Source organism: Salvia splendens, chromosome 16 (assembly GCF_004379255.2).
Source record: "Salvia splendens isolate huo1 chromosome 16, SspV2, whole genome shotgun sequence".
In the NCBI taxonomy this organism is placed as follows: domain Eukaryota; kingdom Viridiplantae; phylum Streptophyta; class Magnoliopsida; order Lamiales; family Lamiaceae; genus Salvia; species Salvia splendens.
The window spans coordinates 1,172,563-1,187,465 of record NC_056047.1 but is presented as its reverse complement, the minus strand read 5'-3'; the positions used below and the strand labels follow the sequence as shown (position 1 = coordinate 1,187,465).

The following is a 14,903-nucleotide window of genomic DNA, read 5'->3' as shown; positions in this document are numbered from 1 at the left end:
AAATTTTCAAAAGTTTTAAAATATTTTTTTTAATTATTGTATGTATAGTACCTATGTCTATAAAAATGTTCTCATTTTTTCATTTTGATCCGTACCATTTATTACCATCTAAAACTGGACTGATTGACCCGACCCATGAAACCGACCACAATCAAATCTTTAAACAGATAACAAATCTTTTAACAAAAACCATCTAATATGAAGAAAGACAAAAATATTCCAACTCTAATCAATTCTTCCCCCCAATAATGACCATACAATACAACTTGTCACCCCAAATCACTAATTCAAGAAACACACCATGGAAACTCAATTTGGCCTTTTTGAAGCCTGACTTCCAACAGTTCCATCTCTCTCTCTCTCCCTCTCCCCACACAAAAACTAGTTTCCTCACCAAACAACTTTTCCAAGTCAAGCCAACAATTCCAAAGACAATAATGTTGGAAAAAGATGCATAGACTCCCTTCTCCCCACAATATATATCCCCACCCACCCATTCAATCTTTCAAACACCATCAACATTAATTACTTTCAAAAGAGAAAGACAGGGAGATGGGAATCAAGAACAAGACATTAAGATGGATTCTCCCCTCTTGTTTCAAGCCCACAATCACCCACAAAATGGATCCAAGAATCCATGTCACAATTCACAACTCCAATTCAAGAATCTCCCTCTTTGACATAAGTGACCCTGCCTCCCCTCTCTGCCTAAGCGACCTCTCAAACTCCAAATTCTCCTCAAATCTTCACATCTTCACACACTCGGAGCTCAGGCTCATGACCAGCGACTTCTCCTCCGTCAACTTCCTAGGCGAGGGCGGGTTCGGGCCCGTGCACAAGGGCTTCGTCGGCGACAAGTGCCGGCCAGGCCTCGCCCCCCAGCCCGTCGCCGTCAAGCTCCTCGACCCCGACGGGGATCAAGGCCACAGGGAATGGCTGGTGAGGATTCCATCCATTCCCCGTCATAATATTTTCTTTTTTCAAAACTAGACCTTTGGCATCAGACATTAACATAACTTTTGTCTTAACAGACAGAAGTAGTCCTTCTTGGGCAACTGAAACATCCACACCTCGTGAAACTGTTAGGATATTGTTGCGAAGACGAGCATCGGCTTCTTGTCTACGAGTACATGGCCAGAGGCAATCTCGAAAACCAACTATTCCGAAGTAAGTTCTGTTACATCTTGTGTTTGACAATCATCATAACGAGCCAGAGTAATTCACTTTTTTCCTCGATTTTTTCCACAGGATACACGTCGTTAGCATGGAAAACTCGGATCAAGATCGCACTTGGGGCCGCAAGAGGATTAGATTTCCTCCACGGCGAAGAGAAACCAGTCATCTACCGTGATTTCAAGACTTCCAACATCCTCCTCGACTCTGTAAATTCCAAACTCTTTCCTCTCCCAACACTTGTCAATCAACTCAATTGTTCTTTGTCCTAACATGGTTTTAAACATTTTCTCTAACTACTAGGATTACAACGCGAAGCTGTCCGACTTCGGGCTGGCCAAGGATGGGCCAGAGGGAGACGAAACACACGTGTCAACGCGTATAATGGGTACCCACGGTTACGCTGCACCAGAGTACGTCATGACAGGTAAACGAAAACCAACAATCATGTCTGTCCCACATCGACTTAGTAAATGATCTTAAGGACCTTTTAAAATGACTAGACTAATATATGAAAATTTGTGAGAATTTACAATTTTATAATAGTAAATTAAAATACCATATCACACCATTGCCCTCATATTAAACAGATATGGGAAACATATATAATAGGCAAATCAAATTTTGTAAAATAAGACTCACTTATAATAGGTATTGTGTTATATAACATGTTGCCCCTAATTTTAGGGCACTTGACAACGAAGAACGATGTATACAGCTTCGGAGTAGTCCTACTCGAGCTGCTCACTGGGAGGCGCACCACAGACAAAAAACGTCCTCCCAGGGAGCAGAACCTCGTTGACTGGGCTAAACCCTACTTGAAGGATCACCACAAGCTCGAATCCATAATAGACCAGCGCCTCGAAGGGCAGTACTCGAGCGAAGGAGCAAGAAAAGTAGCTGCATTGGCTCACCAATGCCTTAGCCACTCCCCTAAAACTAGGCCAACGATGAGCCATGTAGTCAAGATCTTGGAGCTCATCGCGCAGCTCACAGACGCGCCCTTTGTCTACATCGCGCCTGCACAAGGCAGGGCGGATGCAGAGATCAAGGAGGATGAAGAGGAAGATGAGGATGAGGGGAAGGCGAAGAAGGAGACGGGGCGAAAGCAGAGGAGGAAGAGAGGCTATAGACACAAGCATCCCATACCCATAAGGGTTCATGGTGTCTATACTGATACTCATTTGTATAGAGCTTTCAAGAATAATGAGATGATTGGTGTAAGGATTGAAGGGAGATGAAAGTGGAAATTTGAGTAAATTTTTTGTTGATTTTGGTGTACATTGGTTGTGTAGAAAATTTTGTACTTCTTTGATGACCCTTTTGTTTGTGGGAAAAAAATCAAGAATTTGTCATTTTTGATCATTTTAATAGGGTTACCTTTTTGGGTTGTTTTGGAGATTAATGTTGAGAAAAATGTTTGTTTCTTGTAGACATGTTTCCTCCAAACATAGAGATATTAATGTAATTCTCTAATTAGGAACATCAATGTCACAACTTTCCTCTTCCACTAACCAAAATTATTCTTATTTCAATAGCAATACTCTCGAGATTGGATATGACTTGAATGAATTGGACTATATTTATATCTAGCTTTGCTCATCAATTTCTAGCTTTGAGCATTTTTACACTCACTGGGAAAAAAATCTAGGTCTATATATCTCAAGACACCAAAGTGGGATTGTAACAACATGAGGAGACTTAGGCTGCTAAGGATAAATATATATTTTCAAGTGGAAACATGTTGGCTTACATCTAGACTTTGAAAAAGCATAAATTATTTTTTTTATCTTTCTTTCATTTTTTTTTTCTAGATATCATCAGCTTTTATTGACATTGGTATCACTAGGAATAAAAGACTCGAGGTCGTGTATGTTGAAATTAAAGTTTTTGTTGTATATAATTTCTCAAATTAAGGCATCATTATTGAGGAAGACTTGGAAAGCATTTCATGAAGCACATACCTTATTGAGGTACATGTATTTCTAGGCCAATTAGGAAAAAAGTAAGTCTGAAATTTTGACCTACTATTTCTTAAATCTTTGATTTATTTTAATTTATTACAGAAATTCCCTAAGTACACCTCCCTTTGTAAAATGCATTATGAATTCCTTGAATCTGATATTTGAATTGTTTTATAAATTATTATAGTCCTAAATTTGTTGACTTCTATCTATGCATAAATGTGAAACACAAACTCAATTATGAAAAAAAAAATGTTTCATCAATCCCACCATAATTAAGATGATGTTTTTAGACCTAGAATTTAAGAAATTAATATTTAGTGAGTTAGAGTAGAGAGAAAATAAACTTTAAAAAAATGAAATTAATAACCGAAGAGAAAAAATAAAAGAAAATGAAGTAAGAAATATTTCAATTATAGTAGAATAACCCAAAATAAATTACAACTTAATTACGGTGGATCGAATAAAGTATATGAGAAATATTTAACCACTTCATTATGGTACATAATTATGAAAAAAATAATAAAACTAATGATCAACAATAGTTCTTTATTTAACTACAATAACTCGAACAATTTTATTTACTAAGATGTGTTTTATGGTCCTTTTGTATATTAAAACTCCACGCTCTAACATTTTTAGTGTATGTAATACATCTTGTTTATTTATCTTCATATAAATTAATTAAGTAACTATAGTCCTAATCCAAATTCTTGGATTTTGACATGTAAAAAACTTCTTATCTAAACAATGACTTCTTCACATGACTTCACATTACAGGTAAACAAATTTACTTATAACTCTTGGATTTAAGTCGCCTTGGTACTCCATATACTTGTACAATCAGTTTCTTGTTTTGTACCTTAGCGGAAAGAGTTGGCAATTTTCCTTACAGTTACACAAATTGATTACGTCATTATATAATGACATTTGATTAAAATCATGCCACCGTCCAATTACAGTAGAATTTTGGCAAAGGAGAAATTTCTAGGTTATCAAGAGTGGGTCACCTTAAAGTTGCCAAATACTAATAATTATTTATTTGATGTTAATTGTCATGTAGGTAAAACTTTGACAATGGCTATGCAAAAAATCTAGAAATGTGGTTTATTTAGATCTTATAGCACTAAAGACTTATGGGTTAAAGAATTATAATTAGTATTACTAGTAAAGCAATTTTGGGTGTCACATATATAGATAATAGATCTATTCCTTTTTTTTGGATAGTTAAAATTTGGATATGGACTCGTATTTAGTGATATATTTATAAATATTTATGATGTCTGATCAAGTTTGTATCTAAGCAATCACACACTTTCATTTAGTGTGTGTTGATCTGATCCTCTGTGTGTTGTTTTATTAGTTTATCTTGATTCCAATACCCTAAATATTTTTATTGACATCATAATATTAGAAATGAATTAATATTTAAAGATTTTTTTGGTATTATTTATACAACTCAAATAAATGAATAAAATAAAAAATTGAGATTTTAATTTGTATGTCTTTATAAAATGAATAACATCAATAAAATTTTTAAGATATTATTAATCAAATTAAATGTACAAAATAAAATTAATGAATTAAACAAAAATAGTGCTCACAGTCAATACTAAAATAAGATATTAACATAATTGCACGACAAATAATATATTTAGGCTACATTTGAATTTGGGCTTTAATATATATCTTCATACCAGCCCCGTCCTTTTATTTCAAGAAAGCTGGCCCACTTCATTAAATCCTTCCACTACATTTCATCAAAAAGATTTTCCCTTGGAAAAGCCCAAATGCTTTAAATCTATAATCTAAAGCATTTAAAAATAATACACATTATATTTTAGATTAAACAAATGTCGTTTTTATTTTATTCATTAACCAGTCCGTACGTAACAAATAAACTTGAAACTTAGTAACGAACCTTAATGCTACAAGCTATTTGGACAAAAATAACATACTACTAGTGGTTCTATAAGTTCTAACCACTAATTCATTTCATTTTTGACAAAAATAACATACTACTCCCTCCGTCCCACGTTACTTGAGGCGTTTCTTTTCGGCACGGGATTTAAGAAAGTTGTGTTTAGTGAGTTAAATAAAGTAGAGGAAGGAATAAAGTAAGAGAAAGAAGAGAGGGTAAAGTAAAAGAAAGAATAAAGTAGGTGTGCTTAGATTTTTTTGTTTTTAGCAAAAAGAGAAATGACTCAAGTAACTTGAAACAACTCAAAAAGGAATACGACTCAAGTAACTTGGGACGGAGGGAGTACTAGTTTGGGTTGTTTTTTATTTATTCGTAGTATATATTGCTGCTATATAGAGTAGTAGGTAATTAAATGAATTGAATCTCGTGTAGTGTGTGAAAATACAACATATACTATGTTGTTCTCAAAATGCAGCGTTTATTGAATTGAACGCCATTAAGTTGCGTTTTGAGAACAACATACTGTGGTGTGTTTATTAGTTAAACCATCACTGTTTCATTAAGAATAGCTCTCTATCTCCACAAAACTAGTTTCCTCACAAAACTATTTTTCCTCAAGTCAAGGGAAGAATGGCAAGGAAAATGATGTTGGGAAAAAGACTCATGAATCCCTTCTTCGGACAATATATATCCACTCAACATTGAAAATTCAAACACCCTCTCACATCAAGAAAGAGAGAGGTGGGAATCAAGAACGATCATATTGAAATGGATTCTCTCATCTTGCTTCAATTCCAAAATTACCCACAAAATGGATTCAAGAATCCATGTCACAATTCACAGATCAAACTCAAGAATTTATCTCTCTGATATAAGTGAACCTAGCTCACCTCTCTGCCTAACCGACCTCTCAAACCCCAAAATTGCATCAAATCTCCACATCTTCACACACTCTGAACTCAAGCTCATGACCTGTGACTTCTCATCCGTGAGATTCCTCGGCGAGGGCGGGTTCGGGCCCGTGCACAAGGGCTTCCTCGACGACAAGTGCAGGCCGGGCCTCACCCCCCAGCCCGTTGCCGCCAAGCTCCTCAACCTTGACGGAGATCAAGGCCACAAGGAATGGCTGGTGAGCATTCCCTTTTTTTTAAAAAAACCCGAGACTTTTCACCTCAGACATTAAATATATGTACATTATTTTGTCTTAAACAGACAGAAGTAGTCCTTCTTGGGCAACTGAAACACCCTCACCTCGTGAAATTGATTGGATACTGCTGCGAAGGCGAGAACCGGCTTCTTGTGTATGAGTATGCAGCACAATACTTGTTTTTTGCTTGATTTTTTTTCCACAGGGTACAACTCACTAGCATGGGAAACTAGGATCAATATCGCACTCGGAGCAGCAAGGGGCATAGCGTTCCTCCATGGCGAAGAGAAAGCGGTCATCTACCGTGATTTCAAGACTTCCAACATCCTACTCGACTCTGTAAAATTTAAACTCATTCCCCTCCAACCAATGGCAGAGTCAGATATTTCACGTTGAGAGGCCAAGAAGACATTTCACAACTTTCTCGACAAAGTTTCTTTTGAAATAAAAACAAAAGTTTAAATAAACTTACATAAGTTTAACAAATTTCCTAAAAAATTAATTTTGTTATTGTTTATTTGATATTAATATCCATAGGATCAAAGCTCCATATGTAGGATCTTTTACACACAAAATTGCTAATATACCCTTTAATTAAAATATCAAAATTATTAGGGGTCATTGCCACTAAATCCTCTTGATCAATACAATTGATATTGTCCTAACATTATAATACACATTTTCTCGACTACAAGGATTACAATGCGAAGCTGTCCGACTTCGGGCTGGCCAAGGACGGGCCAGAGGGAGACGAAACACACGTGTCAACACACATAATGGGCACACATGGCTACGCTACACCAGAGTAAATCATGTCAGGTAGTGTGCGTTGAGCTAATAAATAAAATGTACGTCCCATGTTGACTTAGTAATGATTTTTAGGATCATTTAAATAAAAATTATATGTCTAGAAAATAGATAATGAGTTCAATTCTAATGCTGCGTGCTAACATTTTGGGCCGTATTTTAGGGCATTTGACAACGAAGAACGATGTATTTAGTTTTGGAGTAGTCCTGCTCGAGCTGATCTGAGGGAGGCGCGCCACGGACAAGAAACGGCCTCCAAGAGAGCAGAACCTCGTGGAATGGGTGAAGCCCTACTTGAAGGATCACCATAAGCTCGACTCCGTAATAGACCAACGCCTCGAAGGGCAGTATTCGAGTGAAGGAGCAAGGGAAGTAGCTGCATTGGCTCAACAATGCATTAGCCACTCCCCAAAAAGTAGGCCGACAATAGCCATGTTGTCGAGATCTTGGAGTTTATCGAGCAGCTCAGAGATGTGCCCTTTGTCTACATCACATAGCAGATGGGGAATTGCACTTTGATATTAATGAGGCTGACAGTCATGTATTGAAGATTCTGAACAAGGAGGTTCAAACTTTTTACTTCAATCAACCACTCAAGTCGGATGACTCTCAATCTTTACTGAATTTTCCCTTGCATTTGTCAAACTTCTTCTCGTCCTTCATGGCTTCCTCGAACGAGTTCTTTCCATTACCTTCCCCACCATAGGCATCACGGACCCAGTCAGCATGATATTTTTCTTCGTAAGGAACAACCTTTCCATCAAGAAACGGTTCCCCTGATGTGAAACAAGATCTTGATTATAGTCGGAAAAAAATCAAGAAATGGTAGGAGAAAGATGCCATTATCACAACACATCAAGCACCAAAAATGAAATGATGAACCCTTTCTCCATACCAATTGCACTCGGTAGCACCTCAGAAAGAAACTAAACTGTAAAATGCCCAAGGCATATTGCCACGAGACGAGCATATGAGCTTCTCAACGTTTAAGGAGGGGCGAAACATAAAATTTCGCAGGCAGTGTACACTACTTCTAGAACCAGCATTTTATGAGCTGAAAAGCAAGATTTGTTAAAGATTTTCCCTCACTTTTCAACACTTAAATGTAGTTCAACTCGAATGCAAAGAAAGCAAGATTCAAGAAAACTCACAAAAACAGTTCAAAGACACGAAACGAGCGCGAAATAACAATACCTCCATAGCCATCTTCGTCATCAACCAAGTATGAATCCGGCAGAACCCACTTCACACGAGGAAGGCCTACAATGCAGAAGACACCATTACACTACTCGAATAAAACACCACATTCTCTTCAACAGAATATACCAAAACATAAAAACTAAAATGCAGGGTTTGAAGAGTCTACATTTGATCTTGTGAGCCACATTTTCTTCCACTTTGCAGCTGAATGCATAGTAATACCTTGTAGAAACAGAGTATATAGATTCCTTCGCCGCCTTCTCACTGCATATAAAATATTCACATCATATTAAAACCTTAACTCCACATTATCCAAAAGCATATTCATTTCACAAAAGTATAATTACAAAACATGAAAATGATTTGTGTGAGTGTAGAATTATTAACATGCCACAAATTGAATCCAATTTCAATTCACAATCTAAGATAACATGAGGAATATTAGTGTACAATCATTTGATAAGCTGAAAATTTTCATTTGAATCTGGATTTGAAATTAGTATGCTACAAATTGAGTCTAGCTTCAAACAATTCCAGTAATCTACATTCATAAACCTACCTATTAATTTCTAGGGTGCAGAAGAACAAAAATAAATCAATCAGAGTAATTTTAATTTTTTACCAGAAAAGTGAAAAACAATAACTAAAATCGGCAAAGATAATCGTTTCTAAACAATTTTCTAAGAGATATTATACCTCCCAAGAGCTATAGCCAAAGTGGCGACGAATTGCTCAATGATTTCTTCTCTTTGAGGGTAGTTATCAGGTGGTTGCATGACCACGAGCCAGTGCTTGTAGTCGCAGCCGCATACCACTGAGTCGACTCGCGGCAACTCGGTGGATATGGTTTGTGACGGCGAGTCGGAGAAGAACCGTCGATTACTGGAGTAGGAAGCGGAGTCGGTGCACCGGCGGAAGAAGAGGTTAACGGCCGCCGTTAAATTTGAGAGCGGGGAGAGTACTTTTCGCAGCATTGTTTGTACGCTGGCTGAAGCGCGATTCTCTTTGTGGATTGGGCTTTGAGAAGTTGTAATATATGGGCCTTAAATGGGCCGCTTAAAGCAAACATTTAAATTTGGTTATTGGACTTATTTTTCTAACATTTTAAATTAAAGGGTAAATTGCTTCAAAAGTCGTCAACTTTGCAAATAGTTTGGTATTTCCCATAAACTTTAAAAGTTGCATGAAAAGTCATGAACTTTACATTTGGGTGCCGATTTCCCGTGTCGGGTATTCCTGCAATGGAGAAGAAAGAGTTGAACCCTACCTATATGGAGGAAACACGATGGGACTGTAGATTGACGAATCGTGACCAGTTACATGTCGCAATAGAGAAGAAAGAGTTGAAATCTCGACGGGAATTGAGATTTCTGTCACAGAGAGAAGAGACATAAACCCTAAATTGATATGCATTTTAATTTAATTGAAACTAAAAAAAAACGTCGTTTTATTGTTCTGCCGGAGATTTGCCATGTCACGCCTCCGGTGAGCCACGTAGGATTAGTTTTTGCCGGAAATTTATCGGGTCGGGTCGTACGGGAAATTTGCAACACCTGGTAAAGTTCATGGCTTTTCATGCAACTTTTAAAGTTTACGAGAAATACCAAACTATTTGCAAAGTTGACGACTTTTGAAGCAATTTACCTAAATTAAATTACTTACTATTCTTATCATTGTTGTCCGTCGACAAAATTTATTCCACTTAAATTTTTCAAAAAACTGACATTAAATACCCCTCAATCTTTTTAACGTGGGACCCTTATTAGACTATACCCCTAATTTAATACATAAAGTAAAACAATTTTTTAAAATTTGTGCCAAATCAAATTAGGACAAACTTTGGGGCTGAGGAGTATATGCTGATACTTTGTAGTAGTAGTAGTATATAAATTTTTCGGATTAAAAAATATATTTATACACCAACTTTCCACTGACCTACATATCCCGTGAAATCACAGAAAATCAAACATTAAATTTTAGATTAAACAAGTGTCGGTTAATTTCATTCGTTAACCAAATTAGTACGTGACATAAAAATATTAGTAGTATGTCACAAGTATGTCATTTTCTTCAACGTTTTAATATTTAGGAACTAGGACGTGTTATTTTTAATTAATTAATGTAATTTGAAAATGTAAGCGTCCGACAATATCTACTAATAACATACTACTACTAGGATTTATAAAAATAAAATATTTGTAACAACCGTATAAAAATAATTTGTGTACGTAGGTAAATTATTGAACTAAGCTATCTATTGACTATTGTAAAATTAAAAACCCAATAATTTCTTTTGGCTATATCACAAAGATAATGTTGACATGTCAATGATTTATACCTCATTGGATTGTCCCATTATAAGGCTCAGTTTAAAAAAAGAAGAAAACTTTTTACGCACATAAAGTGAGTTAATTTATGCAGACACACTCATTTCATTGTTATTAGTATTTGAATAGTTAGGTCTCATATTTAATTAATTCGTTTCATCTTTCATTTTGTAATAAAACAAATAGTAATAAAATAGAACTTATATTCAGTTTACTGTTTTTTTTTTAAATCTTTAATTTCATAAAATAGAACTTATATTCCACTTATAAGGCTCAGTCTAAAAAAAAACCTTTTTACGCACATAAAATAAGTTAATTTATGCATAGACACACTCATTTCATTGCTATTATTTGAATAGTTAGATCTCATATTTCATTAATTTATTTATCTTTTATTTTATAATAAAACTAATTGTAACAAAATATAACTTATATTCCACTAACATTTGATGTTTTTTTTTCATTAATTTCATAAAATATGTGACAAGTTAAATTGGAATATATAGTAATAAGTAACGGAGAGAGCACATACTATATAGGTAGTAGGTAATCCATCATTTACAATAAGTTCTCCATTAGACTGAAAATACATAAATTAAAATAGCATTACATTGCAACAAAAGGAATATAATAATAATAATAATAATAATAATAATAATAATAATAATAATAATAATAATAATAATAATAATAATAATAATAATAATAATAATAATAATAATAATAATAATAATAATAATAATAATAATAATAATAATAATAATAATAATAATAATAATAATAATAATAATAATAATAATAATAATAATAATAATAATAATAATAATAATAATAATAATAATAATAATAATAATAATAATAATAATAATAATAATAATAATAATAATAATAAACAAAGCCTCACACAGATTTATAAAGCTTAAGCGGAAGTCTAGGATCAGCTAAAACAGCAAGAGGAAATTTTCTCGGAGTTGAAAGCCCGAAAATCTCCTCCATATTAAGATCTGCAGGCTTCATATTGTCCGGCAATTTCCAATTGAATCCATGCAATAAGTTTGCAAAGCTCGATTGGATTACCTTCATGCCCAGCGCATAGCCTGGGCACATTCTTCGGCCCGACCCGAACGGCAAGAGCTCGAAATCTTGTCCCTTGAGATCGATATTCTTTCCGATGAATCTATCCGGATTAAATACATTGGGATTTTCCCATATTGATGGATCCCTTTGAATTGTCCATGTATTCACAAACACATGGGTTCCCTTCTTGATATCATACCCATCCACCTACAAATATAAATATGTCAATATGTTAATTTACACAACATTAATAAATAAATAATGAGGTGCAATTTGTTCTCCATTAGTATACACATTCATTCATCTATTCATAAAAACTGTCATTTTTTTTCATTTTTTACTTTAATTGTGACTTTTATTCATAAATGTAAATTATGTTAAGAATAATTATCACTTTTTATAGTGTATAATAAATGATAGAAATATTAAACAATTTTTTGTAGAAATAATACCATACAGTCTTCTCGTGCAATTCTCGGTGCTAACATAGGCGCCACGGGGTGCAGCCTCATAGTCTCCTTGATGATGGCCTCTACATAAGGTAGACTAGTCATGTCATCCTCCTTCACCCACCTATTTTGCCCGATAACCCGATCAAGCTCCTCCCTTGCCTTCTTAATAACCCCGGGCGCCTTCATCAGCTCCGACATCGCCCACTCCACTGTCATGGTCGAACTCTCAGTTCCACCAGCTAACAAATCCTAAATATAATCCAAAAAAAGTTAACACCCTTAGTAAAATATTAAAATATATATATATATATATATAAACAAATACTTCAATATTACGAATTTGTCTATCAGAAAACCTGTTCCACATCGATTGTGTAAAATAACAGATGAGGGTATAGTACTAACATTCAACCACGGTCCACGAGCACACTAGTTCGACAGTAGTCATACCTGAGTAAACGCTTTAATCCCGTCTCTCTCAATCTTCACCTCCAAACCGGGATCCTCGGCCACCTCGAGGAGCACGTCCACCATATCTCTACTCGCGTAAGCCCCGCCCGTTTCCCGCCTCCGGGCCTCGTGCTCGTCGAGCACGTGCTCCAAGAACCGGTCAAACTTCTTGCTCAACACCTTCATCCTCCTCACATACCCTTGCAAATCCAAGAAATTGATATACGGAATCAAATCCCCAATATTCAACACCCCGTTCAACAAAAACAACTCATCCAACATCTTCTTGAACTCCTCCGGCGAAACGACGGCGTTCTCGCCGCCGTCAAGATACCGCCGCCCCAAAACCATCCTGCTTATCACGTTCAAGCCCACCGTCGACAAGCAATCCTTGAGCAAAAAAGCCCGGCCTGAAAGCCCGAAAATTTCTTTAAGAAGCGAGTCCGTCTCCTCGGCCCGTATGTACTCGTACGACTCGAGCCGGCGCGGGCTGAAGAGCTCCATGAGGCACATTTTCCGGGCCTGGCGCCAGTACGGGCCGTAGGGGGACCACGTGATGTCGGAGTAGTAGTAGGTGGTGTATTTTCCGGCGGAGGTTTTGGGCCGCGAGGCGAAGGTGAGGTCCATTGTTTTGAGGAAGATCTTGGCGGCCGCGACCGACGAGCCGACGACGACCGGAGTCGAGCCGAGCTTGAGGTGCATAATCGGGCCGTGTTTTAGGGAGAGGTCGTGGATGGAGCGGTGGGGGAGCGGGCCGATGAGATTGAGGTTTCCTATCACGGGCCATGGTTTCGGGCCGGGTGGGAGGTTTAGTTTTTTTTTGTGGGAATAGTTTTTTTAGGATGTGTAGTGTAAGTAAAGTGAGTGTGACCAATATGGAAATTGGTAGGATTTGATTTTGTTCCATTCCTAATGTGAAAGAGAGAATTGAGGTTTATGGATTAGTTAGGAGGGGTTTGAGGTGTATTTATAGGCACTTTGTGTAAATATTAGTGAGTTTAAAATGCTAAACATGATAGGAATGTTTAGATTTTATATTGCTTCGTTCACTCTCAATAGTTTCAACGTTTAATAGTCGATGCGACATAAGTTATGTAAAATTAAGAAAATAGAGAAGATAAAGGAAACAATAGGTTAAAGGATTGTTTGAAAAAAAAAGTGTACTTAGAAATAGAAGATGACTAATTTTTACGAACGACTCGGAATGAAAAAACAATGCCATTGATTGTGAATTATAGTATATAGTTATGGAGATTAATAGGAGTATTCATTTGCAAGGAAGAAACAGATGAAAATATTTCATGTGTTGAATGCAATCCTATTTTATGTAAAAAAAATCCATTTTTGCTTGAATAGAAAATGATTTGGCAAATATTTTAATAAAATTAATTTAATTAAAAAAGACATGGCTTTTATATGAATTTAAATAAAATATTAAATTAGAACTTTTAAACATGCAAAGCATATTGTTCAGTAATTATATGAAGTAAATGAAAGTCATAATTTAATAAGAACCAATGGAATTTACTCATAAAATTAAGATTAAAAGCGAATATGAATTCGCCATTGCACATAAAAGAGGTTCCTTTTTTTTAGGTTGTTTCAATTTTGGCCCATTTGTGATTAGATGGGTTTGGGCTGGGCCGAAAAGTTCATATTTTTGAATGAATATATATATGAAAATAAAACCTATGCTTTATAACTACTGTTTTCTATATTCAAACATCAAAATGTCAGAAACTAATTAAATTAACATAGAAAAACGTTAAATTATTTAAATACTAAGATGCGGCTCAGTATATGTTTCTTGTGATTATAAATTTTGGTTTTTATATTTATGAATCTATGTGACACGAGCATAACCCTAGAAATATCTCCATATCTTTGAAATATCTCCATATCTTTGCTAGTTGTTAGTTAGTTAATTAGTGATTTGCCATATCTTTTCATTTCTCAATGAAAGCACTAATTGTTAAGTAATAATTTATCTTAACAAGATTCCGGCGTTGTGATTGCGCACCAATTGTTAAGGAATAATTTATCTTAACAAGATTTCGGCGTTGTGATTGCGATCGTCGGATGGATAAAAAGTAGTCGCGGGAGTTTTGCACATCGATCAAACTAAGAACAATATAGAATTGCGTGAAAATAAAATAGAAGGATATTTCTTGATTGCATATTCAAAAGATAACAAAGACTCCTATTTATAATACTAATACCCTAACTTATTGATTAGGAAAATAATCATAAGCATATATGGAAAGATATGAAAAATAATTGATAGATAAATTAATAGAGATTTGGAGATATCTCGTATCAATCTCACGTCCTTAGCAACCAGAAAAAAAAAACAAAATTTTAATCATTATTTTACAAAGGATTTAT

At 35.4% G+C, this 14,903-nt stretch overlaps 4 protein-coding genes across 8 annotated transcripts; 2 read left to right on the top strand and 2 right to left on the bottom strand.

The window, feature by feature from the left end:
* Positions 1–360: 360 nt before the first annotated feature.
* LOC121771590 (serine/threonine-protein kinase RIPK-like) lies at positions 361–2,578 on the top strand. Of its 2 annotated transcripts, XM_042168414.1 has the most exons (5): positions 364–939; positions 1,032–1,167; positions 1,249–1,382; positions 1,477–1,600; positions 1,861–2,578. In XM_042168414.1, the coding sequence occupies exons 1-5, from the start codon at positions 553–555 to the stop codon at positions 2,412–2,414; spliced, it is 1,335 nt and encodes a 444-aa protein (XP_042024348.1). In that variant the 5' UTR covers positions 364–552; the 3' UTR covers positions 2,415–2,578. The 2 variants fall into 2 exon arrangements, with proteins under 2 accessions (XP_042024347.1, XP_042024348.1); XM_042168413.1 differs by having other exon boundaries at positions 361–939; positions 1,032–1,382.
* Positions 2,579–5,848: 3,270 nt separating this feature from the next.
* LOC121769966 (serine/threonine-protein kinase RIPK-like) lies at positions 5,849–6,916 on the top strand. The gene is made up of 3 exons (XM_042166750.1): positions 5,849–6,187; positions 6,271–6,365; positions 6,439–6,916. The coding sequence occupies exons 1-3, from the start codon at positions 5,870–5,872 to the stop codon at positions 6,599–6,601; spliced, it is 576 nt and encodes a 191-aa protein (XP_042022684.1). The 5' UTR covers positions 5,849–5,869; the 3' UTR covers positions 6,602–6,916.
* Positions 6,917–7,065: 149 nt separating this feature from the next.
* On the bottom strand, positions 7,066–11,737 carry LOC121769964 (multiple organellar RNA editing factor 7, mitochondrial). 3 transcript variants are annotated; one of them, XM_042166748.1, is made up of 5 exons: positions 11,617–11,737; positions 8,909–9,267; positions 8,379–8,476; positions 8,207–8,272; positions 7,066–7,788 (listed from the first exon to the last, which is right to left on the bottom strand). In XM_042166748.1, the coding sequence occupies exons 2-5, from the start codon at positions 9,184–9,186 to the stop codon at positions 7,622–7,624; spliced, it is 609 nt and encodes a 202-aa protein (XP_042022682.1). In that variant the 5' UTR covers positions 9,187–9,267; positions 11,617–11,737; the 3' UTR covers positions 7,066–7,621. The 3 variants fall into 3 exon arrangements, 2 of the variants coding, with proteins under 2 accessions (XP_042022682.1, XP_042022683.1); XR_006043726.1 differs by lacking the exon at positions 11,617–11,737 and adding an exon at positions 7,908–8,066 and having other exon boundaries at positions 7,648–7,788; positions 8,909–11,165; XM_042166749.1 differs by lacking the exons at positions 7,066–7,788; positions 11,617–11,737 and adding an exon at positions 8,000–8,066 and having other exon boundaries at positions 8,164–8,272; positions 8,909–11,165.
* On the bottom strand, positions 11,396–13,438 carry LOC121769963 (trimethyltridecatetraene synthase-like). 2 transcript variants are annotated; one of them, XM_042166746.1, is made up of 3 exons: positions 12,519–13,438; positions 12,069–12,317; positions 11,396–11,823 (listed from the first exon to the last, which is right to left on the bottom strand). In XM_042166746.1, exons 1-3 carry the CDS (start codon positions 13,218–13,220, stop codon positions 11,440–11,442), a joined length of 1,335 nt encoding a protein of 444 aa, XP_042022680.1. In that variant the 5' UTR covers positions 13,221–13,438; the 3' UTR covers positions 11,396–11,439. The 2 variants fall into 2 exon arrangements, with proteins under 2 accessions (XP_042022680.1, XP_042022681.1); XM_042166747.1 differs by having other exon boundaries at positions 11,675–11,823; positions 12,074–12,317.
* Between the last annotated feature and the right edge of the window lie 1,465 nt (positions 13,439–14,903).